The sequence below is a fragment of the Erinaceus europaeus genome, chromosome 11 (genome assembly GCF_950295315.1).
Source record: "Erinaceus europaeus chromosome 11, mEriEur2.1, whole genome shotgun sequence".
NCBI lineage: Eukaryota > Metazoa > Chordata > Mammalia > Eulipotyphla > Erinaceidae > Erinaceus > Erinaceus europaeus.
This window is the reverse complement of record NC_080172.1, coordinates 41,964,055-41,989,124: the sequence shown is the minus strand read 5'-3', so window position 1 is coordinate 41,989,124 and position 25,070 is coordinate 41,964,055. Positions and strand designations below refer to the sequence as shown.

At 48.6% G+C, this 25,070-nt stretch overlaps 2 protein-coding genes across 9 annotated transcripts; both read right to left on the bottom strand.

Annotated features, from left to right (window-relative positions):
* Positions 1-236: 236 nt before the first annotated feature.
* On the bottom strand, positions 237-13,153 carry THAP3 (THAP domain containing 3). 8 transcript variants are annotated; one of them, XM_060201368.1, is made up of 5 exons: positions 13,021-13,153; positions 2,923-3,115; positions 2,001-2,063; positions 1,452-1,565; positions 237-957 (listed from the first exon to the last, which is right to left on the bottom strand). In XM_060201368.1, exons 1-5 carry the CDS (start codon positions 13,092-13,094, stop codon positions 646-648), a joined length of 756 nt encoding a protein of 251 aa, XP_060057351.1. In that variant the 5' UTR covers positions 13,095-13,153; the 3' UTR covers positions 237-645. The 8 variants fall into 8 exon arrangements, with proteins under 8 accessions (XP_060057351.1, XP_060057353.1, XP_060057352.1 ...); XM_060201370.1 differs by having other exon boundaries at positions 1,452-1,538; XM_060201369.1 differs by having other exon boundaries at positions 2,001-2,060.
* A 1,706-nt stretch (positions 13,154-14,859) lies between these two features.
* PHF13 (PHD finger protein 13) lies at positions 14,860-24,132 on the bottom strand. Its single transcript, XM_007532747.3, has 4 exons — positions 23,848-24,132; positions 21,604-21,705; positions 18,379-18,913; positions 14,860-17,322 (listed from the first exon to the last, which is right to left on the bottom strand). The coding sequence occupies exons 1-4, from the start codon at positions 23,884-23,886 to the stop codon at positions 17,096-17,098; spliced, it is 903 nt and encodes a 300-aa protein (XP_007532809.1). The 5' UTR covers positions 23,887-24,132; the 3' UTR covers positions 14,860-17,095.
* Between the last annotated feature and the right edge of the window lie 938 nt (positions 24,133-25,070).

Below are 25,070 nucleotides of genomic sequence, written 5' to 3'. Positions count from 1 at the left end.
CTCCCATGTTTTCTCTTTTTGACCAACTAAAGTCTTCTTATCTTTTTAGTCAAAGGTAGCTATGCCCAGCCTACTAATCAACAGGAAAAAAGTAAGCCAGTCTTCTCAGCTTCAGGATAGAAAACCTCAACATCGGCATTGTGTAGGGGGTCAAACCCAGGGCCTCATGCATGCACTCTTGCCACTGAGCTACATCCTCAGCTAAGTACTTGCTTTTAAATAAAAGAGAAAAAATCTGCAGAGTAGGAAAAGTTTATTCTGCTGTTCACTCAGACCAAGCCCTGAAGGAGGCACTCAGAACAAAGGACAGCCCTGGCCACACGGGGCCACTGGTACTCCTAGTTGCAGCGATGGCAGCGACCCCACATGCACACATCCATCACTGGACTCAGCTGCCACTCAGGAAAATTCACTTCTTCCCTATTGGGGCAGTCTGCCATTCTGTAACCCAGGACAGCTGCTCATACTGTGATTCCAAAGATGCTTGCCCAGGTGGAGCTGTCACCTCCCTTAGGATTAAACTGTCATGCCCCCTCACTGAACCTCACCTGAAGCCGTGGTGGGCCCCACACTTCTGTCACCGAGTGTTGGCAGCAGGACTGAAATGTGCAGGCCACAACTCAAATTGCTGTCTCCTCCCAGAAGCTATAAGGACAAAGTTGACTGTTGGACTCTTCTCTGCTGCTCAGGCCGTGGCCTGGCCTGGAGTCCCAGCTGTCCCACTTTGTGGGCACGGAGGAGGCTGGACATCCTCTGCATCACTAGCCTCTGAGCCTTCAAGCGCTTTCGGAGCTTTTCGTTTTCCTTCAGTGTGAGGAAGAGCTTTTTTTTTAGAGTATCCAAGTCCAAAAGGGCATAGCTGTGATCAGATGGCTGTGCAGAGGGGGGCTTTCTCAGTCCTGAGAGGCTGGCTTGTTGACCAGGGTCTTCAGTTACTTCTGGTCTCTGTTGTGGTACCTGAGGACAAACAAGGAGGCCCAAAGTCCTTTGGCAGAGCTATTGCGAGTGAAGGAGCTTGTTACTAGGCTCAGCCCCAGCCCTGGGCAGTGGAACCCATGTCACGGGTCTCCTGAAATCCAAATGTGTGCAAGCTATGACTGACTGACTGGGAGGATATTAAGTTGGAACTTCAGTGTTTGTGACTGGAGCACCAAAGTTGTTTCTTTGGCAGTACCAAGGCTGATCACACACACCCAAAAAAAAAAAAAAATGCTGAGCAGCCTAATCCAGGCCAATTTCCCCCTTTTTATTTTGGGGAGAGAGAAGGACACCACAACACTATTCCACCATCCATGGTGTACTTGTGTGGTGGGTGCCAGGGGGCGCAAACCTAGAGCCTCACAACATGATAAAAGAACACACTCAACCTGACAGCCACCAATTCATTTTGTCTAAAGCAAGCCCTCTCTAGCTGAGACCCACCCCCTAGTTGTGTGAGCCCAACACCTTACCTGCTTCCCAGAGTTGCTGGCATTCGGCAGCAGCTGAAGGACCTCAAAAGCAGTGTCCATACTCCCCAGGTTGTGCTCCCCAGATCCCTGGCAGAAATGAGCAGCTGAACAGACCTAAAGCCTCTATAGTCCACACCACCACCACCCCAAAACCCCTCCCACCACATGGGGGGCAGAAGGGAGGTCCACAGCTATCAACTTTCTACAGGCTGAGGACTGATCCAAAGGAACAGTGATGAGTCAGGCTTGTGACAACTTAAACAGGCCTGTTTAAGAATAATAAGAAGAAAGTGGCACAGGGGGTAGAAGATGGAACAGAAGCATGAGGTCCCAAGTTCTGTCCTCAGCATCAACTATGCCAGAATGATGCTCTGGTTCTATCTCTGTCTTGATCTTAAAAATAAACTCTTTAAAAAATGGGCAGGAAAAGGATCTCACTTCCTTGTTCTTCCTTTGCTCTCCAAAGCTCTAGCTTCTGAGAACAAACAGCATGGCAAACCTGGGAGACCAACCTGCCACCAGTGATGGTGACTGACAGTGCAGACTCACCTTTCCTTCCTCAGAGCTCACATTCTCACCCCTGTTGCCAGGATCTGTGTTCTCTCTCACCTGCTGCAGAAGACACAAGTCACTGAACAGGCTGAATTTCAGCTCATTCAGGTCACCTCAAGAAGATCAGGACCAGACAAGACCAATGTGTGTTCAGTAAACACAGTCTGAAGCACAGCCCAGCCATGCCCTCCACCTCTGGTCCTTTCTCTACAAGTGTGGGAGCCCCATGTATGGGTCTGTCTCATTTATACATGTCCCCCCAGCAAAAGTGAAGGCCCAAGCTCCTGGTATACACTAGCCTGTGAAAATGACAGCCAGTCGTGAAATTATAGTTTTGTTCTGTTTGCTATGCTAGGGAATGAACCCAGCACCTCTTGTATGCACAAAGCCACCAATTTGCAACCCTCCTGAGCCTTCCTTTCCCCCTCCCCCCCCCATTATTTTAGGGAGATAGAAAAGAGAGATGATGAGTGAGGAAGAGGAAGGAGACATCATCATCACTGGGGCTTCAAAAGTTGATGTTATCATCAAAAGATGATGTTATCATCACTGGGGCTTCAAAAGTCCTAGATGATTTTTTCAGATAAAGACAGAGGCAGAAAGCGAAAAAAAGACCACAACACTGAAGCTTCCTTCATTGTGGACACCAGGCTCGAACCTAGGCTCACACACATGGCAAAGCAGCACACTATCCAAGTGAGTTGTTTTCTTGGTCCCTCCCCCCACAGTTATTTTTCCAGTGGGTATGACTTTGAACTTCCTCAAAGTGAAGGTGATGGCCAGCCAGAGGCTTGGAAGTGCTGCCCACGCAGTAGTTCTCAGCCTCCACCTGGGCTGTCCCTTAAAGCCCTCCCCCAACCCACCCCTTCTAGATGGGTCCCCAAGGCTGATCTGCAAGGACATACGGTGGTGTGTTCACCTGTGTGGGGTCCTGAAAGGCGAACACAGTGGGCACAGCATTGTGCTTCAGGTTCTTACGGTTCCCAAAAGCACTGAAGCATTCAGGGCGAAAGTGCTCAGAGCAGATGACTGTATGCTGCTTGGGTTTGAAGTTGCCCCGGCCAATGTTCAGCACCCATTCCTTCAGCAGCTCGGGGCGGCTAAACGGGAACCTGAGGGGCACAGGAGGAGGGCAGGTGTCATTAGCAAAACTCAAGGCAGCCAATCACATCTGGGTAGAATTTCCACCTCACAGTTTTTACTGCACCAGTTGAAGTATCCAGTAATCCTACTTTGCAACTGTTACTGTTATTACTGAATAGTGGCAGGTAGAGAGTAAAAGAGAACACAGCACTGAAGCTCACCAGGGCAGTGAGGGCTGGGTTGCACATATGGCAAAGCAGCACGCTATCCAAGTGAGCTATATTGTCAGTCCCACATGCAATTTGTAGAAGTTTTTGTTATACATGTTAATGGCATCCTGTGGAGGAAACAGAACACTAATATGGCTCTTAAAGAGCCCAAGCCAGGGAAAAGATGACATAATAGTTATGCAAGATTTCATGCCAGTCTGGTTCTCTACTCCTTTCTCACTCTGGTACATGTGCTGCCAGAGATTGAACTCGGGACCTCCTGCTTGAGAATCCAATGCTTTATCCACTACTCCACCTCCCGGACCACAATAAATATTCTTAAAAAGATTTATTTAAAAAAAAAAAAAAGATGGTGGGGGTAGATAGCATAATGGTTATGCAAACATTCTCAGGCCTGAGGCTCCGTCAAGTCCCAGGTTTGATCCCCTACACCACCATATGCCAGAGCTGAGCAGTGCTCTGGTAATTTAAAAAAAAAAAAAAAAAAAAAGTCTATGCCATTGATGTTTGGGGAATTATATTCATTGGTTGCTTCTACTGGTAGATGCTGCACTTGATGCTGGGGTGTGAGAGTGCAAACAGCTTAGACTCATGGACAGTGGAGTGATATCAGTAATTCACACAGGCAGACATTGTCAGAGCCACCCTGGCTTTGCAGGGACTGCAGGAAGTAAGGCCAATAGCAAAGGTGCTGTGACAGAAGAAAATACAGGATTAGAAGAGCAAGAAAGGGGACCAGGCAGTAACATACCAGGTTCAAGTCCCTGGCCCCCATCTGCAGGGGGAAAGCTTCATGAGTGGTGAAGCAGAGCTGCAAGTGTCTCTTTGTCTCTTCCCTCTCTCTACCTCCCCATCCTCTCTCAATTTCTCTGTCTCTAGCCAATAATTTTTTTTAGGGCAAGGGTAGATAGCATAATTTTATGCAAACAGACTGTCTTGCCTGAGGCTCTAAAGTCCTAGGTTCAAGCCCCTGCCCACCATAAGCCATTGCTCTGGTGGGGAAAAAGGGAAAGGAAAAAAAAAAAAGATTTTTAAAAATAAATTTTTAATTAAAAAAAGAAAGCACAAGATGTAGCCAGGAATGGGTTAACAGTGAGCAGGAAGCCATGGGCCTGGGTAAAACCTGGAGGCTCTGGGAAGAGGACAGACCAAGTGACACACTGGCTTTGGTTAAAAAAAAAAAATAGGCAGGCAGGCGGTAGCGCAGCGGGTTAAGCACACATGGTGCAAAGCACAAGCACCCATGTAAGGATCCTGGTTCAAGCCCTCAGTTCCCCACCTGCAGGGGAGTCACTTCACAAGTGGTAAAGCACGTTTGCAGGCGTCTGTCTCTCCCCGTCTCTGTCTTACCCTCCTCTCTCCATTTCTCTCTGTCCTATCCAACGACAGCAATAACAACAGTAATAGTAACATCAACAACAATAAACAAGGGCAACAAAAGAGAAAAAATGGGCTCCAAGAGCAACAAAAGGGAATAAATAATAAATATTTTTTTAAAAAATGGCCTCCAGGAGCAGTGGAGCAGCAGGCACTGAGCCCCAGCAATAACCCTGGAGGAAAAAATAAAATAGAAAACACTTAAAAAAAAAAAAAGGTGGTCCGGGAGGTGGTGCAGTGATAAAGCTTTGGACTCTCAAGCAGTCCAAAGTTCAATCCCCAGCAGTACATGTGCCAGAGTGATGTCTGTTCTCTCTCCTATCTTTCTCATTAATAAATAAATAAAATCTTTTTTTAAAGGTGGTCCAGGAGATGGCGCAGTGGATAAAGCTTTGGGCTCTCAAACATGAGGTCCTGAGTTTAATCCCTGGCAGCACATGTACCAGAGTGATGTCTGGTTCTTTCTCCTCCTTTCTCATTAATAAATAAAATATTTTTTAAAAAAGGCCTGTATACCATAAAGAGAAACAGAGTTCTACAGAATGAGATTGGTGTGGAGAAATGAAGGAGGCGCAGATTTTAAATAGTGGATTTTTTTTTTAAATGCATTTATGGGGGCTGGGAGGTGGCACACCCAGTAAAGCACACATTACAATGCATAAGGACCCTGGTTCAAGCCCCCAGTCCCCACCTGCATGGGAGGAAGCTTCATGAGCAGTGAAGCAGTGCTACAGGTATGTCTCTCCCCCTTCCCTCTCAATTTTTGTCTATATCTAATAAATAATACTAACATACAGTTTATTAGATATATATTGCCTCCAGGGTTGTCACTCAGGCTCGGTGCCTGCACTATGAAGCCACTGCACCTGGAGGCCATTTTTTCCCATTTTTTGTTGCCTTGTTATTGTTATTGCTGTTGTGGATAGGACAGAAATCGAGAGAGGAGGGGAAGAGAAAGACAACCTGCAGACCTGCATCATCACCTACAAAGCGACACTCCCTGCAGGTGGGGAACCAGAGGCTCAAACCAGGATCCTTATGCTGGTCTTTGTGCTTCAGATGTGTGCTTAACCTGCTGCGCTACCGTCCAGCCCCCAAAATATTTTAATAATATATAGATTATTTAAATTAATACTTAGTATATATAAATATATATATTTGTTGTTGTTGTTAAAATGCACTTGTCCAGGAGGTGGTGTAGTGATAAAGCTTTGGACTCTTAAGCATGAGGTCCCTAGTTCAATCCCTGGCAAGCACATGTGCCAGAGTGATGTCTGGTTCTTTCTCTCTCCTCCTATCTTTCTTATAAATAAATAAAATCTTTTAAAAAAATAAGATAAAATGCACTTAGAGGCCAGGTTATACATAAGATTTTCATGTCTGAGGCTCCAAGGTATCAGGTTCAACCCATGGCACCACCTTAAGCCAGAGCTGAGCAGTGTTCTGGGGTGTGGAAGTGTCTCTCTCTCCCTCCATCTCTACCTCTCGGAAGAAAAGTTGGGAGTCGGGCAGTAATGCAGTGGGTTAAGCGCACGTGACGCAAAGTGCAAGGACTGGCATGAGGATCCCAGTTCGAGCCCCTGGCTCCCCAGTTGCAGGGGAGACGCTTCATAGGCAGTGAAGCAGGTCTGTAGATGTCTCTTTCTCTCCCCCTCTCTGTCTCCCCTTCTCCCGATTTCTGTCATATCCAACAACAATGATGGTAAACAACAAGGGCAACAAAAGGGGAAAAAATTCAAAGTTAAAATGAATTTATGTGGCACAAGTGGGTAGTGTTGGACTCTAAGGCACGAGGTCCTGAGTTCAAACCTCAGAATCATATATGAGTGATGTTCTAGTCCTATTTCTTCTCTTTCTCATTAATAAATAAAATATTTTAAAACAGGATAGCATGTTATATAAATGATTCTAATGCCTGAGGCTTCAAATCCCTGCTTCAATCACTGGCATCAAGGGGGCCAGGTGGTAGGTAGCACACTGGGTCAAACACACATAGTATGAAGCTAAAGGACCCACACAAGACCCTAGTTCCTGTGGTGAAGCAGGTCTGCAGGTGTCTATCTTTCTCTCCCCTGTCTTACCCTCCTCTCTAGATTTCTGTCTGTCCTAGCCAACAACAACAACAACAAGAGCAACAAAATGGGGAAAATGGCCTCCAGGAGCAGTGGATTCATAGCGCAGGCACTGAGCCCCAGCAATAACCCTAGAGGAAAAAAAAAAGTCACTGGCACCAACATAAGCCAGAGTTGAGCAATGCTGAAACAGTAATATTGTATTTGGGAGACTGCTAAATACCTCACTGGGATAGTGAACTGCTTTGGTATATCTGGAATATGGAATACACAGGTTTCAAGCCTAACCCCCACTACATTTAAAGAAACTTCTGTGGTCCGGGAGATGGTGCAGTGGATAAAGCAATGGACTGAAGCATTAAAAGAAACTTCAGTGCTATGGTATCTCTCTCTTCACGGTATGGTATTTCACTCTCTACCTTTCTGTCTCTACAAATAATAAGTATTTGAAGCCACAGATAGCTCACTAGATAGCATGTATACCTTGCCATGTGTGCAGCTCAAGTTTGAACCCAGGCAACGCATAGGAGATGCTCTGGGGGGTTGGGGGTTATGCAAACAGACTCATGCCTGAGGCTCCAAAGTCCCAGGTTTAATCTCCCACACCACCATAAACCAGAGCTGAGCAGTGCTCTGGTGTTTAAAAAGAAAGAAAAAAAAAAAAAAAAAAGATGCTCTGGCCCCAAAGTCCTGGTGCTGTGATGTCTCTTCCTCTCTCAGAATAAAAAGCAACCTGACATAGTAAAATCATGCATGTTTAAGGCCCCAGCTCCATGCAATAAATACCTATTTGACTAGGGAGATAGTTTAGCCTGTTAAGGTACCAACTTGCATGCCTGAACCCTAGACGTCCCAGGTTCAATCCCCTAGCCACTTTAGTCAATATTTTTAATTTTTTTTTATATATTTATTTTCCCTTTTGTTGCCCTTGTTCTTTTTTTTTTTTTTATTGTTGTTGTAGTTGTTACTGATATCGTTGATGGATAGGACAGAGAGAAATGGAGATAGGAAGGGAGACAAAAGGAGAGAGAGACACCTGCAGACCTGCTTCACTGCTTGTGAAATGACTCTCCTGCAGGTGGGGCGCGGGGGACTTGATCCAGGATCCTTACACCAGTCGTTGCACTTCACACCACCTGTGCTTAACCCGCTGTGCTACCCCCTTATTCAATTTCTTTTTTAAAAAATTTTTTTTATATTTATTTATTTTCCCTTTTGTTGCCCTTGTTTTCTTTATTCAATTTCTAAGCAGTGCTCTGTCTTTCTCTCCCTTACCCTCCTCTCTCTCAGGGGGCTGGGCGGTGACGCAGGTGGTTAAGCTCACATGGCCCGAAGCACAATGACCGGTGTTAAGGATCCAGGTTCGAGCCCCCAGCTCCCCACCTGCAGATGGGTCACTTCACTAGTGGTGAAGCAGGTCTGCAGGTGTCTATCTTTCTCTCCCCACCTCTGTCTTCCCATCCTCTATTTCTCTCTGTCCTATCCAACAATGACAACAATAACAACAACAATAAACAACAAGGGCAACAAAAGGAAAAAAATAACCTCCAGGAGCAGTGTATTCGTAGAGCAGGCACTGAGTCCCAGTGATAACCCTGGAGGCAAAAACAAACAAAAATCCCTCCTCTCAATTTTTTTTTCTTCTGTTGTTGCCAGGGTTTCACTACTCCAAGTCTACTTTTTCACACAGATAAACAGGATGAAAGAGGAAGGATACCATAGCACCAAAGCTTCCTCCAAAGAGGTGGGGCCTGGGCTCAAACTCTTGTCAAAATGAGGAAGCAAGTGCACAGTCCAGGTGTATTATGTTGCGGGGCCCATAACAAGATTGTATTGGGGCCGGGTGGTAGTGCACCTGGCTGAGTGCACATGTTACAATACCTGAGGACCTGAGTTCAAGCAGAGAGGAAGCTGTGTGGTGGAGCAGGTCTGCAGGTGTCTGTCTCTCTCGCTCTCTATCACCTCTTTCCTTCTCTATTTCTGGCTGTCTCTATCCATTTTTTTTTAATTTACTAAATGTATGTATGTTTCTTTTCATGCAACAGAGACCAGAGCACCATTTCTTCACATGTGGTACACTAATCTGAAACCAGTGCCTCACATGTTGCAAGTATCCACCAAGCCACCTCCATAGTCACTGAAAGGGCACTGTAACACAGACTGCAAAGTATCCGAGAAATCAAGTAGGAAACTATCTCAAAGGGGTCAGTGACCTATTGTGTCAAGTGCTACAAAGCGGTCGATTCAGAGGAAGACAGACCTCACGTGGCATCATAAGGGTCACCAGGGGCCAGACAGAGACTTTGTGCCAGTGACAGAGTTGAGAGGCCATTAAGAAGGGGTTCCAGAGACAGCAGGAAGCAAATCCACCCCCAGGTATCACCGCCCAACCAAAAATTCATTTAAAAATTCGTTACAAAATGTATTTTTGTAGTGACAAAAATAGAAGTAAAAGCCTTCAAGAGTGTGTGTGTGTGTATGTGTGTGTGTGTGTGTGTGTGTGTGTGTGTGTGTGTGTGTGTGTTATATTATGTTCAGGGACCCAAGTTCAAGACCCCATTCTCAGGCAAGGGTAGACAGCATAATGGTTATGCAAAGATACTCTCATGCCGGAGACTCCAAAATTCCAGGTTCAATCCCCACACCACCATAAACCAGAGCTGAGCAGTGCTCTGTTAAAAAAAAAAGGGACTGGGTGGCGGTCCCACCTGATTGAGAGCACGTTACAGTGCACAAGCACCCAGGTTTGAGCACCTGGTCTCCACCTGCAGGGAGAAAGATTTGCAAGTGGTGAAGTAATGCTGCAGGTGTCTCTCTGTCTCTCTCCTTCTCTATCTCCCCCTCCCTTCTCGATTTCTGTCTCTATCTAACAAAGATAATTAAAAACTATTTTTAATTTAGGGGCCCGGTGGTGGCACACATGGTTGAGTGTACATGTTGCAATGTGCAAGGACCAGGGTTTGAGCCCCAAGTCCCCACCTGCATGGGGAAAGCATTGCGAGTGGTGAAGCAGGGCTACAGGTGTCTCTCTCTCGCCTTCTCTACCGCCCCCATCCCTCTAAATTTCTGGCTGTCTCTATCCAATAAATAAATGATTCAGGAGTCAGGCAGTACAGCAGCAGGTTAAGTGCACATGGCACAAAGCCCAAGGACCAGCATAAGGATCCCAGTTCAAGCCTCTAGCTCCCCACCTGCAGGGGAGTAGCAACTTCACAGGCGGCGAAGCAGGTCTGCAGGTGTCTATCTTTCTCTCCCCCTCTCTGCCTTCCCCTTCTCTCTCCATCTCTCTGTCCTAACAATGATGACATCAATAACAACAATAATAATAAATACAACAACAATGAAAAACAAGGGCAACAAAAGGCAAAATAAATATTAAAAAATAAAAATAAATTTAAATAAAATAAATATTGATTCAAAAAAATTAATTTTAAAAAAAGACCCTACCATGCATTAAAAAAAAGGGGGGCAAAGGGTAGACAGCATAGTGGTTATGTAAAGAGACTCTCATGCTTGGGATTCCACAGTCCCAGGGTTCAATCCCCAGCACCACCATAAGCCAGAGCTGAGCAGTGCTCTGGTAAATAAATAAATAGACAGACATCCCACTCCATATATGCAGAGGGGACGCTTCACAAGTGAAGCAGGTCTGCAGCTGTCTTTCTCTCACCCTTTCTATCCCCACTTCCCTCTCAATTTGTGGGGTTTTTTGTTGTTGTTGTTGTTGTTTTGCCTCCAGGGGCTCAGTGCCTGCTCTACGAATCCTCCACTGTTATTGTTGTTGTTATTGTTGTTGGACAGGACAGAGAGAAATCAAGAGGGAGAGGAAGATAGAAATGGAGAGAGATGGGGAAGACAGAGGGGGAGAAAAAGATGTGAAGCAATCCCTCTGCAGGTGGGGAGCCAGGATCCTTGCACCAGTCCTTCGAGCCATGTGCGCTTAAACCAGCTGTGCTACCATCCGGCCCCTAATTGCTGTCTATCTTAGCAAATAAAATAGAAAAATGAAAAAAAAAAAAAAAGGCAGAGTGGAAGCAACCACAGAACCGAAGCTTCCTTCAATGTACTGCGGAACCAGGCTCAAATCCAGGTCAAGCACATGGCTAGCCCTTCAACTGTAAAAACAACTAATTAGGGAAGATGCATAATAGTTATGCAGTCTGTCATGCCTTAGCCTCCAAGGTTCCATGTTCAATCTCCTGCACCACCACAAGCCAGAGATGAGCAGTACTCTGGTAAATTTAAATAATAATAATAATATGAAAAAAAACTAATCAAATCTGATTACATTAATTACTAAATAATTAATTACTAAATCCAAAGGAAAGTGGACTGCTGTGTGTAACAAGATGAACTGCAAATATAATGTGAGCGAGCAAGACAGGAAATAAAAAAAGTATAGTGTGAGCATTTATTTAAAGTTCAGGGTGGGGGTAGATAGGATGATGGTTATGCAAAGAAACTCTCATGCCTGAGGCTCCAAAGTCCCAGGTTCAATCCCCCACACCACCATAATACAGAGCTAAGAAGCGCTCGGGGTGTGTGTGTGTGTGTGTGTGTGTGTGTGTGTGTGTGTGGTGTGTGTGTTCAATCAATATTTTATTTATAAAATAAAATATTAAAAAAATAAAGTTTATGAGGGCTGGGCAGTAGTGCAGTGGGTTAAGCACACAAGGCCAAAAGTGCAAGGACCAGCATAAGGATCCCAGTTAGAGCTCCCAGCTCCCCACCTATAGGAGGGTCACTTCACAAGCCGTGAAGCAGGTCTACAGGTGTCTATCTTTCTCTCCCCCTCTATTTCACCTTCTCTCTCAATTTCTCTCTATCCTATCCAACAGCAGTGACAGCAATAACAATAATAATGATCACAACAATGATTTTTTTAAAAAAGCAATAAGAGGGGGGGAACCATCCAGTAGGGAGATAGCATAATGGTTATGCAAACAGACTCTCATCCCTGAGGCTCCAAAGCCCCAGGTTCAGTCCCCTGCACTACCATAAGCCAGAGCTGAGCAGTGTGCTGTTTACCTCTCTCTGCATCTCTCTCAAAAATAAAATAAAAATACATAAAAAAAGAAAATCATCTTCCTGAGTAAATCACTGTCTTCTATTAAAATATATTTTAAAAGGGAGTCCGGCGGTAGCAGCGGGTTAAGCTCACAAGGACCGGCCTAAGGGTCCCGGTTCGAGCCCCAGGCTCCTCACCTGCAGGGGAGTCGCTTCATAGGCGACTTCCTCTCCTCTATCTTCCTCTCCTCTTCTCTGTCTTCCCCTCCTCTCTCCATCCTATCCAACAACAATGACATAAATAACAATAATTACAACAACAATAAAAAACAAGGGCAACAAAAAGGAAAATAAATATAAAAAATTAAAAATAAAATAAATTTAAAAAATAAAGTTCAAAATAGGCACAGCAATATACTCTGAAAAAAGCAGGAGACGGAGGGGGGTGGACGGGCAGTAGGTAGACAGCATAATGCTTATACCTATAGAATCTCATGCCTGAGGCTCCAAAGTCTTCAATCCCCCGTATCACCAAGAGCCAGAGCTGAGCAGTGCTCTGGTTTAAAAAAAAAAAAAGACGGTGGCCTGGGATGTGTCACTGTGTATAGAACTCAAAGCATGAGGTCCCAAGTTCCTTCCCCCCGCCGGCGTTGCACATACCAGAGTGATGCTTTGGTTCTCTCCTCCCCACTTCCCTCTCTCTCATAAATAAAATCTTTGAGAGAGATAGTAGAGAACCCATTTTTCTTGGGAATGTAGAAGGATGAGGAACTGTAAGGGGGTGAAGGTGGAAGAGGGGTTCTTGTGAGTACAGGCAAATCCATCATCCTCGACTGTCCTGCCTGTCCTGCCTTCCTTATAGCCTGAGCATAGGAGAAGCTCCAAGGTGACAGCACACAGCCCCCCTGGCTAGTCACCACCAACACTCATTCACTCGGCACCCACCGCGTCCCAGGCTGCACCTGTGAGCCTGAGAAAGTCCCAAGACGAGTGAAAGTCTGGGTGGGTGGGGATAAGGACCCACATGCTGAAGTCACTGCGGGGGTGCCCAGCGCCCGGGACACACTGGCCGGGCCGGATCGTCCACCAGCCCAGACCCGGTCTGCACGCAGCCTTCTCAGCAGTGGCGCCAGCACCGCGCCCCCACCCCGCCGCACCCCAGGCCGCCTCTCTCGGGGACCCCAACAGCTCCCACTGGATCCAGGAAGGCTACCCCTGACCACCTTACCCCTCACCCCCACGTCTCACCGGTGAAAGGTGAGCTGCTTCCTGCGGTTGTTGTAGCGATTGCAGCACTGCCGGGCGGCGCACGACTTCGGCATCTCCAGATGCCCGGCCTGGGCGCCCCCAACAAAGATGGCGGCGGCCAGGTCTAAGGGCCGAGGGGCGGGGCCTGCAGGCTGAGAGGCGGGGCCTGTGACTGCAACGGATGTGTGTGTGTGGGGGGAGTCCACAGGCCAGGGACCCGGGTAGCATGAGTGTACCGACAAGGGGGTGCTCAGAGCCCAACTAAGACTCTAAACCAGGTCACTAGTGCAAATTTCACCCGCTTGCTGCAAATGGCCATCCATGCTCATCTTGCCTGGGGCACCCCTTACCATCACCACCAATATTCACACTAAGAAGTGGAAAAGTGGACAAGTGCAAGTGGAAACCAGAGGAAGGCTCAAGACCAAACTCAGTATTTTGAGGTGTTTTTAAGATTTTGGCTGCTCAGGGGCCCAGCAGTGATGCATCTGACAACGCACATACTATTTTACAATGCACAAGGACCCAGCCAGGTTCAAGCCCCCGGTCTTCAACTGAATGGTGGAAGCTTCCCAAGTGAAGACTGGCTGCCAAGTGTCTTTCTTTAACTCCCCCTCTCAATATCTCTCTACCCAAAATTTATATATATATATTAACCATGTAACTGCTCAACTCTGGCTTATGATGGGACAGGAGATTGAACCTGGGACCTGGGACTCTGAAGGCTCAGGCATGAGAGTCTCTGTATAACCATTATGCTGTCTCCACCACCCATAATCAATGCCTACTAGCTATCTATAAAATGGAGGACCCCCCCACCCAACTCTTCATCTACACTATTCCAGCCCTTAGGTCCATGATTGGCCAACAATTTGTTTGGCTTTGTATGTTAACTCTCGTCAACCACCAGGTTCCAGATTCTAGCATGATGCCAACCAGACTTCCTTGGACAGACAACCCCACCAATGTGTCCTGGAGCTCTGCTTCCCCAAAGCCCTTCCCCACTAGGGAAAGAGAAAGACAGGCTGGGAGTATGGATCAACCGGTCAATGCCCATGTTCAGCGAGGAAACAATTACAGAAGCCACACCTTCAACCTTCTGCATCCCACAATGACCTTGGGCCCATACTCCCTGAGGGTTAAAGAATAGGAAAGCAAGCTATCAAAGGGAGGGGATGGGATACGGAGTTCTGGTGGTGGGAATTGTGCGAAGCTGTACCCCTCTTATCCTATGGTTTTGTCAATGTTTCTTTTTTATAAATAAAAAAATTTTTAAACAAGGAATTTTATTTATTCATGAAGAATGATAGAACCAGGTATTATTCTGGTACATGTGCTACATGAGACTGAACTAAGGACCTCATGCTTGAGAATCCAATCCTTTATCCACGACACCATCTCTCAGATCACCATAAAATATTAATATATATGTATATATTTTTTTTATTTTTTTTCTGGCTGCTCAACCATCACTGAAGATGTTACTATAGTTGATCTCTGGTTGAGCTCCAGATCAGCTGGGCAGATACAGATGATTGACAACAGGCTCAGGCCCTGGGGACTGACTCAGTGTAAAGGGGCAGGATAAACACCCCAGGGAGATTCCAATTCTAGGCTTGCAGAACTTCAGAGAAGGCTGCAGATCCCACAGAGCAAGGTAACAGGTTTAAGTTAACTCACAATTGTGAACACTATTCAACCCTGTGCCTTGTAAGTGCTATAGGCATTTTCCATTCTGCTAAACTTCCCCAATCTTTATGGAATCAGTTATGGGGAGATGATGATGAAGGAAGAAGAAACACAAATGTTCTTCACAGAAGAGACACCTGAAGCCAGACATGAACCTCAAAGTAGCAATATGTTTATTTACAAAATATACAGTTTCACAGAAACAGCTTTGCTTTATACACATAAACTTTATAATTACACAGAACCATGTAAACGATGTTAGGTGTCTGGCCTGACAAAAGCCAATGGGAGGGGCCTAGTTTAGGGGTGTTTCCTCCCTCCATTAGCCACCAACCAGGAGCCCCTAGATGGGCCAGTCTAATTTGCATAAAGAAGCTGATTGCAGCTGCCCAATTCAATCTAAACACAAAAGCAAGGTGTCCTGACTTCTCAGACACCACCCACAAGGGCAGAGCTGTTCGAACAAAAATGAACAGAAACAGAGATGAACATGGGATGCCTTCCAGAGGCATCACCAGGCATTGAGCCTACTAAGAGGAACACAGCAATTGCCAGGGTTGGCAGTTCTACACTAAAATCATGTTACTTCTGAAACACACTTAAAAACTTTGTAGGGTTTATTAAAAAGAAAACACTTTGGGACTTTGGTTATTCTCAAGGTGAAGACACTGGACAGGCAATGCCATGGGGCAAATCTTTGGCAACTTCCTCTCCAGCTATCCCTAGATGTTTGCCCTAGTCAGAGCCAGACAGAGGTCTGGGGAGAAGGGTCTTAATGTCCTTTCCTCTACAACAGAGCTTCTCTCTTGGAAAGCTTCTCAATGAAGTAGGTTTCAGAAGCTATTTCTATTTTTGTGTTAATATAAGCAACAGAATTAAAAACACTTTTTTAAAAAAGCAGTTGGCTGGCCAGGCATGAAAGATTCTAGGACAAAAACTGAACTCTGATTAACCAAATTATAGTTTAACCCCCTGGGTGCTCCTGTGTGAAAATGGAAGGAGTCTGCAAGGTGGCCCTCTACAAGGTACCACAAAGAAAGCCCCACTGGGAGGCGGGGGGTCCATCCTGCTGTAAATAAATGAGTAATGGGAGTATTCTTCCTTTCTCATGCTGTACAAGAAACTGCTTATGAAAGCACACCTATTGATTTACACTGGAAAAAAAGTTTTTGAGAAAAAGTATTTAAACTGCAAAAGAGGAATGTTGACATTGGAGAAAAGTAAAGCCCTCTTCTCCTTAACAAACCCCAGAACTATGAGTCCTGGGGTTCACCGCCCTGAAACAGAGCACTGGTGAGGTTTTGGGCACACATTCTCTGGCTTCTCCTAAGCTGTCCTGCACAGAGGTCTCCCAAACCCAGGGGTCTAGTTAAGATTTAAACAGTAGTGCCTTACTCTCAATGACTGTGTTTTCCCAAAAGCCAGTTACCTTATCAGTCACTCACCAATTCAAACCAAAAAAGACTTCAAGTCCTAACCTTGCCCTATGGGACTCCGCAGGCACAGTAAAACCATACAAGGGAGAGGCCTTCCAAATTTGTTACCCCACTGCATTTGTTACCACTCCCTATGGTCACTTAACTTTCTGTTGCTACAAGAATACAGGAGTGAGGGGAAGAAAGATGAGGGGAGTGTCCCCTCACTTGGAAACAGGTTGCCCAGGGCCCACCAGGTCCTCACAACATCAGTTGGGAAGGAGAAAGGGCATCCAGGCAGAAATATGCCAATACTTTTGGCTCTATCGTGCAAAAAAAGACATATTTTTTTACATCGTGCAAAACAGGAAACTGAGTTATGAACAACATGGGGCACCTCAACCCAGTCAACCCCCTTCCCACAGCGAAGCGGCCACATATTTTCCCTTTTAACACAGAGGGATGCCTAGGGAGCACTAGTGAGAGTGGCTTCCCCAGGCAAGGGCAGCTTTAATAGCTGCTGTACAGAGACACTTATGGTAAGACACATACACTCAAGAAAAAGCTTACAAGTATGGCTGTTCATTGACAGGCCAGGGAAACTGAACATCTCCTCTCCCTAACACAGCAGAGACAGGAGGAACAGCTAGCACTTGTTCCAAAGGCAGGAGTTTAACAATGAGAGCAAGAATTCACAACTGCCACATCCCCTCATTATCAGTGGAACCAAACCAATGGTGCCAGGTGTTCGGTCCACCTCCACTGTAGAGAACAGCTCTCACGGAAACCCTGGCCAACAAAGATTTTATTTAGTCACTGGCTATGTACAATTTAGACTTTGGACAGCCTGTCCTTTTGCTTAGGCACCTGAATGGCAGGGGTCTGCCCGCACCACAGCTGAGAGTTCTGTGCTCAACTAAGAAAGGGGCTCAGAAGCCCATTGTCCCTTGCACTTCCTTGCTCACCAGCAGTCAGTCCAGAAACAGCTTCCGGGAGCCCATTCGAGATCGGTTGGACCGGCGGATGTCAAACTTGGAGTCCCGGCACTTTTGGCAGACAAACACTTCTGGAACATTGGATTTCCGGATTTTTGCACAGGAGAGGTGAATCCAGGTATGGCACTCATTACACTCTATCATAGGACGGCCAGCAAATGGCTTCATGCAGAAGCAGGTGACAAGGTCCCAGGAATCATCATCTGAAAAGACAGAAGACATGTTAAAGAAAAAAAAAAAAATTCTCAGATCCCACCCTATACACACACTCTCACTCCCTCTCTCTCTCTTCAAACCAGCTGAGTTGCAGAGAGAACAGATTCTGACAAATGAAATTTTCACTGAAGGAACACTTTCCTCTTCTGAAAAGGTAGCAAATGCAAACAAGGGTTTTGAAACATGGGTAAGTGGGGGCCAGGGGTGGCACACCAGGTTAAGCACACATAGTATGAAGTGTAAGGACCTGTGCAAGGGTCCCAGTTTGAGCCCCCAGGTCTCTACCTGCAGGGGAAAGCCTTCACAAATGGTGAAAGAGGTCTGCAGGTGTCTATCTTCCCTTCCTCCCCACTCAATTTCTGTCCTATCCAAAAAAAAAAAATTGAAAAACAAAAAATGGCCTCCCAGAGCCGTGGATTTGTAGTACAGGCACTGAGCCCCAGTGATGGAGGAAAAAAAAAAAAGAAGAAGAAGAAGAAAGAAACATGGGTAAGTTACCAGGAATTAGCATTTGGAAACAGGAGTTAACTGTGGAGGTGCTTCCTTCTGAGCTACCTTTTTTTCCTCCCCCCCCCTTTTAATATTTTAATTACTGAGAGAAATAGGAGAGAGAAATAGAGAAAGGGTACATGTGCTCCCAAGGACTGAACTCAGGAACTCATGCTTGAGAGGCCAACACTTAATACACTGCTCTACCTCCCAGACCACATCCTCTTTTTTTTTTTTCCTTGCACTGCTGTTAAGACGCAATGCGAGGCCTACAACTTGGAAGTTTCATAGATTTAATTCTGCACTTTATCCACTGAACCCTCCTCAGCTTCATGTGTAGATTTTTTATCTTGAATTCTCATGAGTTCTCAGTTGTTTCCAGCCATACTCAGCCCCTTCCAGCAATCTCAGCATCTACCTTCTTACACCTTTCTCCCTATAGGTTTGGGGCAGATTGTACCCTCACTCTAGGTAAGAACCTGTTCTGTAATGCCTGATATAATCCCTCTCTGGCCCTCAGCCAGTAGTGTGGTCATCCTCCAGAGAGCACTCACCTGAGTCCACCATGATATCCTCATCATTGCCAGTACTGTCTTCATCCCGGAACACCACCTGCTTTCCCTGACGGACAATAGTCCGTTTGCCTTCAGTTTTTATCTCTTTGACCTGATCAGGTGACACTGTAGCACAGGAGCCACTAGAAGGAGTGTCAGAGTCCCAGCCAGAGCAGGGGTCACCGGGGGCCTGGGGAAGGTCCTGCAGGACAGGGGTTGTGGGGGTCTCCACATATGGATCAGCAGCCTCCAACTTCAGCAAGCCCCCCATGTACCCCTCCTTGACAGGCACATCACTATCCCTTCGCTTCCTCTTCTTCTTCTTCTTTAGTTTGTCGGTCTTCTTTCTGTCCAGGAGGAAGTTACTGGGCTTGGCTCGCTGCAGGAGGGTGGGCTGCAGGTGGCTAAAACAGCGATCAGTGACAGGCAAGGGCACTGAGGGGGAGATGTCTGTGAAATTAGCATCCCAACAGTCACTGTCGATGGTGCCAGCAGTGCTGTTAGCAGGGCTGGGACTGCTCCTCAAAGGGAGCTCCTAAAAGGACAGAGGCAAAGGTAGGTCAGTCCAATTTTCTGACCAGTCCCCATCAAGAGCCAGCCCTAGCAGTGCCCCTCATTCAGATCAGGCTTACAGTACAGTATGTTCACAACCTTGAACCACCTAGCAGCATTTTTCATGAGTGGTGTCATGAAAGTGACCTTTCAGATAAGTGTAAGCCCACCAGGGAGAACTGCCTTCCCTTGCTATGCCTGTCCCAGACTGAAACTGAGTCAACAATGATTAGTGGGGTTTGGGTGGTGGCTCACCTGGTTGAGTGTACAGATTACAGTGCACAAGGACCCATGTTCAAGCCCCTGGTCCCCATCTGCAGAGGGAAAGCTTTGCAAGTGGTGAAGTTGGTCTGCAGGTGTCTCTCTCCCTCTCTATTATCCACTACCCTCTCGATTTCTGGCTGTCTCTATCAGATAAAGATAATAAAAATAAATAAATAAAAACAGTGCTCACTGAATAACTATGGGAAGTGAACACCCCGCCTGATACACATGGCCACCTAGTTATTTTTATGATGACATGTTTCTGCTGTTAGATCTCCCCTTTGTCTTCCTAAGGGATTCTTTTTTAATAAGTAAAATTAATCTGCTTTGATGTTTCCATTTAAAAAAAAAAACTGGAAGGAGCCAGGAGGTCGCACACCCAGTTGCATGAATGTCCCCATGTGTAAGAAGGACCTGAGTTTAACCCATGGGTCCCCATCTGCAATGGGAAAGTTTCACAAGTGGTAAAGCAAGGCTGTAGGTGTCTCTCTCTCCCTATCTCCTCTCACTGTGATGAGATGATGACAGGGGATGCCCTCTCACTGTTTCTATCCAATAAATGATAAATAAATAAAATAAAAAGTGGGAAGTTCGGGTGGTGCACACCTGGCTGAACATAAACTACCATGTGCAAAGACCTGCAGGGGGGAACATTTCACAAGTGGTGAAGCAGGCCTACAGGTGTCTATCTATAACTCCCCCTCTCTTCTCAATTTGTCATATCAAATAAAAAAAGGGGAGGGGGGGCAGAAATGGCTGCCAAGAGTGGTGGATGTGTAGTGCTGGCACTGAGCCCCAATGATAACCCTGGTGGCAATTAAAAAACAAGCCTAAGTACAGCCCACAGCAGTGAGCTAACCATTACCACTACAGTTCCTCCAGAACATTCAATCACTGTATGCGCTGATAGGGGCCACAAAAGCAGGGGCCTTCTCCACCTGTTTGGCACTAGAAACAGTGACCTGGGATTTGAGTCCTAAAAATACCAGGTTCTTTCCCTTTTAGCCTTCAACCCCTGAATTCTGATCACCATGGCAATGCTCGGTCACAGTCCTGCCCACTTCTTGCGGGGGGGGAATGACGACTTCAAATTCTTTTTTTTATTATTCCTTTTTTGTTGCCCTTGTTATTATTATTGACATCGTTGTTGTTGGATAGAACAGAGAGAAAAGGAGAGGAAGGGAAGACAGAGAGGGAGAGAAAGAGAGACCACCTGCAGACCTGCTTCACCGCTTGTAAAGCAACTCCCCTACAGGTGGGAAGTCGGGGGCTCGAACCGGGATCCTTACACCGTCCTTGTGCTTTGCGCCACGTGCGCTTAACCTACTGTGCTACCGTCCGACTTCCGACTTCAAATTCTAATCTACGGCCGTACTATCCTAAACACACCTGATCTCATCTGATTTCAGAAGCTAAGCAGGTCAAGTGTGTTTAGTACTTGCATGGGAAACAAATTCTATGGCATTCAGGTTCCATCCCTAGTCTCTACTAACACAAGGTACTATGGAATTCCAATCCATAGTACCACCAGTGACTGGTGCCCATGAGCCACCACAGGGAGTTCCCTCATTGTGTCCTGCATCCCATGTTAAAAACATGCATACCCGTGTACAAGGACCTGGGTTTAGTCCCCAGCAACAGGAAGAAAGTTCACAAGCTATGAAGCAGCGTTATAGGTGTCTCTCTCCTCCACTGTTGCCAGATTTCTCTCTGTCTCTATCAATAATAAGAAAAACTAATAATAAAAAAGAACAAAAGAGGGGGTCGGGCAGTAGTGCAGTGGGTTAAGTACCCATGGCATGAAGTGCAGGGACCAGCATAAGGATCCCAGTTCCAGCCCCCAGTTCCCCACCTGCAGGAGGGTCACATCACAAGCGGTGAAGCAGGTCTGCAGATGTCTCTTTCTCTCCCCCGTGTCTTCCCCTCCCCTCTCCATTTCTCTCTGTCCTATCCAACAGTAACAACATCAATAACAATAATAGTAACCACGATAAAAAAAAAAAGGGCAAGAAAAAACGGGGAAAAACAGTCTCCAGGAGCAGTGGATTCATGGTGCAGACACTGAGCCCCAGCAAAAACCCTGGAGGCAAAAAAAAAAAATAAGAAAAAAAATAAGCACATATAATAGTACGTGCATCATTTTTAGGATCAGTGCCCAACCACAACAAGTAAAGACTACATGGCCAAAGTAAGTACTAGCCATGATTAAGACAGGCATATCTCAGGCATGCCAGTTGCAAAGTCACTTGTAGATAAACCTGCATTTTTTATTGTTTTTGTCATCACCCCCCCTCCCACACACACACAAAATCACAGCCTAGGCTGCCTATTGCCTGAAGTTCCTACAGATGAACCCACCCATATCCCACAGCCCAATCAGAGACTGATCTCCAAAGCCCTTAAGATTACCTCCTTTGGATATGGGATGTAGCCTGCATAGGCCAGGACAAAGGTGCAGAATTTGTTGAAATCCTCCACAGTCCTACGCCTCTTGTAACTGGGGGAGTACTCCTGTGGATAGTGAAGAAACCAGCATGTTTGAAAGGAGACATTTGTAGATAGGTTCACAAAAACAAAAGTTGCAAGGGAAAACTTTTACTTTCTGACCACTAAAAATACACTATTGAACTTAATAAATGCTTTTGAAAAATAAGATAAGGTACATCTGAGTCAAGAAATAACTTTTCCAAAGGTTCAAAGAGGAGGATTATGATGGTATGCCAAGAATACTGAAAAGCAGGTTAAGAGATAAAAGCTTGTACACAAAATCTTTTCCTTGGTGTCCCTAAGGCATTCTCTGGCTTTATTAGTTTTTGAATACCTTGTAGGAAAACTGTAATAATTACTTTCTTACTACAAATTTTCAATTTTGAAAATAAACTCTTGCTGCAGCTGTAACTAAAGTGTTTTAAACTACTTCCAAACTCGACAGTTTCTTAGCCTTAGGCTAAGTCCAGACCCCTGCCCACAGACCTGCTGGCCCTCTGCAGCTCACTGCGCCCCCCCCCAAGCCAATGTCCTTGCCCCTCACAGCTCCCATGTTAAGGCTGGGTACCCAATGTAAAAAACCGGGAATGTGGCTGCAGGCCTGAAGTGAACTAGAAATCTGAGCTTGTGTGTCCCAACCCTGTGCAATCTCCAACAGCCTTAGACAAGAACGGATTTTCTTAGAGAAAGAGAGGGCGAGGGGAGGAGTTCTTATCAGCTGCTGAATGCAAACAACTGCGCTTTCTATCGGCTCATTTCCCTGGCTTGAGTTTTCCATAAGCACCCAATCTATCTACCTCAGAGCCTCGGCTAAGAGCTCGGTTACCTCTAGAGCTGGGGGCCCACACTACAGGCCCTCGGGGGAAAGCGAGCTGGGAAGGAAATGTGGGGTGTGCGCTCGGGGCCGGGAGAAGGACGGAGGGCAGAGAGCCACGCACGGTTTCCTTCCCGTCTCCGGGCAATTTCTGAGGGGATCCCGGGGTCGGCCACCTCCCCGACCTCTGGACGACGCCAGGAGGGCGCGCAGGTTGACAGGCACCGCACCCTCGCGGTGGTGCACGCCCCCCGCCCAGGCCTGGGTAGGTGGCCGCGGCCCTCGGCCTCAACTCTCGAGAACTTTGATTCGGGCGGGGACATGCAGAGCGGGTGGGGGGCCGGGCCGCAGGCCGCAGCCCCGGGACCCGGGCGGGGGGGTCCCCGCGCCGCCCTCGCCGAGTCCGCCCGCGCCCGCCCTCGGGAAAAGCAGATGGCGGTGCGGGTCCCTCACCGCCCTCCCGCGGAAACCGCCCCCCGTCCGCACTCGGCCCCGGAAGATGCGGGGCCCAGCCCTCTGGGGAGGGGGCGCGGGAAGTCGGGCGGGATTCGGGGTCTGCAGGCCCGCGACCCCCGAGGCGGCAGCGCCGTAGAGGAGCTCGGCGCCGCTCCCCTCCCCCACGGACGCCCGCGGCGGACCCGCACCCCGGAGACCGCGGGAGGGCTGAGGGGACCGCGGGCGGCCGATCCCCGGAAGGAGGGGGGAGGCGGGGCCAGGCCCGGCGAACCGGTGGGTGGGGGGCAGGGGCACCGGAGGGGGCGGTGAAAACGCGGGGTCCGGGCGACGGCTCGGGACCCCCACCCGGGAAGGAAGGGGCGGGCGTCGCGCGGGAGCCGGGGGCGGGGCGCGGGCCGGCGGGCCCGGAGGCTTAGGGGGGCGGCGGGGCGCGCGGAACCGAGTCCCCGGTCGAGGGGGCCGCCAGCCCCTCGGGATTGGGGGAGGGCGATCGCTCCGAGCAGAGGGGCGCGAGGCGGCAGCTCCCACCGAGCCCCCGGGGCGGTGAAGGGGTGAGCCGGAGCGGCGGGGAGAGACCGGGGGCGCAGACAGGTCCCGGGGTTACGCGAGGCCCCCGGGGGGGGTGGGCGCGGCGGCCGGAGACTGGACGCCGCAAGGCCGCGGACCCAAGGGGCAGCGAAGGCGAGGGCCGGCGGGGAGGACGGGACGCGGGCCCGAGTGGGGGGCGGGGTTGGGCGGAGGGGGCGACAAGGGAAGGCGGGGGAGGGGAGGCCAGCGGAGGGGACGGAGGGTGGCGCAGGGCCAGCTGGGGTCCGGCTCCCGGGGGTCGCGGTCCCCGCGAGCGGAGAATCGGGGTGGAGGTGGTTGGGGCTATCGGGGCACCAGCTCTCACTCACCTCAGGGTGGAAGGCGGCGGCGCAGGAGTCGGAGTCCATGTTCAAGGTGGGGGGCGGCGGCTGTGGGAGTGCAGGAGCCGGACCGCGGGGCTGCGCGGAGCTAGGGACTCCGGCCTCCGCACCGGGGCGAGGGCGGACCCGAGAGGGGTTCGCCCCAGCTAGAGGTGATGGGGGGCTCGGCGAGTTGCGTCCCTGGCTGGGCACTCCTCCTTAGCCGGTGGCTCCACAGCCGAGCAGAGTTGGCGATGCAGCTCCTACCGCCGGCACCGCGAGAGAGGCGGGAGAGTCGCTGCGGGGGGCGGGGGCGGCGGCGGCGGCGAGCGGGAACCCGACCGGCTCCCCGACCTGACGCCCAGTTCGGCTCGTGTCTCCGAAGGGAGGGCGGGAGGACTCCGAGGGCTGTCGGGAAATGTAGTCTGGGAGTGACGGGGAGCGGACGGTGAGGGGGCGTGGCTCGGGGTGGACGCGGGGCACTATGGGCGTGGTAGTTCTCCGCTCTGCCACTGAAGCGCACAAAGGCCTCCTCGAGGACACCAACCCCCATAGAGCATCGCGGCGGCTGCTCGGTCTGTGGAGGCGCTGTCTCTCCGTCGGAGACTTAGCTGAGTGGGGGAGGTGTGGGGGGCTAGCGCCGGCTTGGCAATGGGGGGAGGGGGACTCGTGTCTCGATCTCCGTGGGGGTGGGGGTCGCGCGGGCGAGTGGGATGGAGCTGAAGGCCTTGGGCACTGGGGGGCGGAGGCAGCTGGCGCTTTCTCTTGCTCCACCAGGACTTGAGGTTCACGCCCCTTTGTGGAGCCGGGGTCTCGGCGGCGGGGGCGACTGGCGGTGACGTCGCAGTCACCCCCCTATCTCGGCTGCCAGTACCCGGGGCGGTAGGGAGCGAACTTGTTTTCTCCAGGTTGGTTTTGTCTGCGGGCTCCTCCTCCGCAGGGATACTGGGGTCACCGGGCCGCGCAGGATTCGGACTTTGGCGACTCCGAGTCCCGATGTCTGTAGGAGCCACTTTGAGGCTACCGAATCTCAAAAAGCACCTTGCCAGCGCGATCAGTGAAAAGTTGTTTGCTTTAAAAGTTGGATTTTTTTTTTGTACCTTTTCGTTTGAGGTTGGGATCACCCCCAGTCGGCTCCACTTGAATGGCATTGTTTCCTGATTTTTGTGATTTTCAAAACTTTAACTGGTGAGGCGAAACCGTGTGATATTGGGTGTTGGCGCTGAATCTGT

Coding starts and splice junctions, on each gene's coding strand:
- THAP3 (XM_060201368.1), bottom strand. CDS start 13,094: ATGCCGAAGTCGTGCGCCGCCCGGCAGTGCTGCAATCGCTACAACAAC. Junction 3,116..13,020: donor AAGCAGCTCACCTTTCACCG/GTGAGACGTGGG, acceptor TGTGCCCCTCAG/GTTCCCGTTTAGCCGCCCCG. Junction 958..1,451: donor CCAGCAACTCTGGGAAGCAG/GTAAGGTGTTGG, acceptor GTTTGTCCTCAG/GTACCACAACAGAGACCAGA.
- PHF13 (XM_007532747.3), bottom strand. CDS start 23,886: ATGGACTCCGACTCCTGCGCCGCCGCCTTCCACCCTGAG. Junction 21,706..23,847: donor CCGCCGCCTTCCACCCTGAG/GTGAGTGAGAGC, acceptor CACTATCCACAG/GAGTACTCCCCCAGTTACAA. Junction 17,323..18,378: donor GGATATCATGGTGGACTCAG/GTGAGTGCTCTC, acceptor CTGTCTTTTCAG/ATGATGATTCCTGGGACCTT.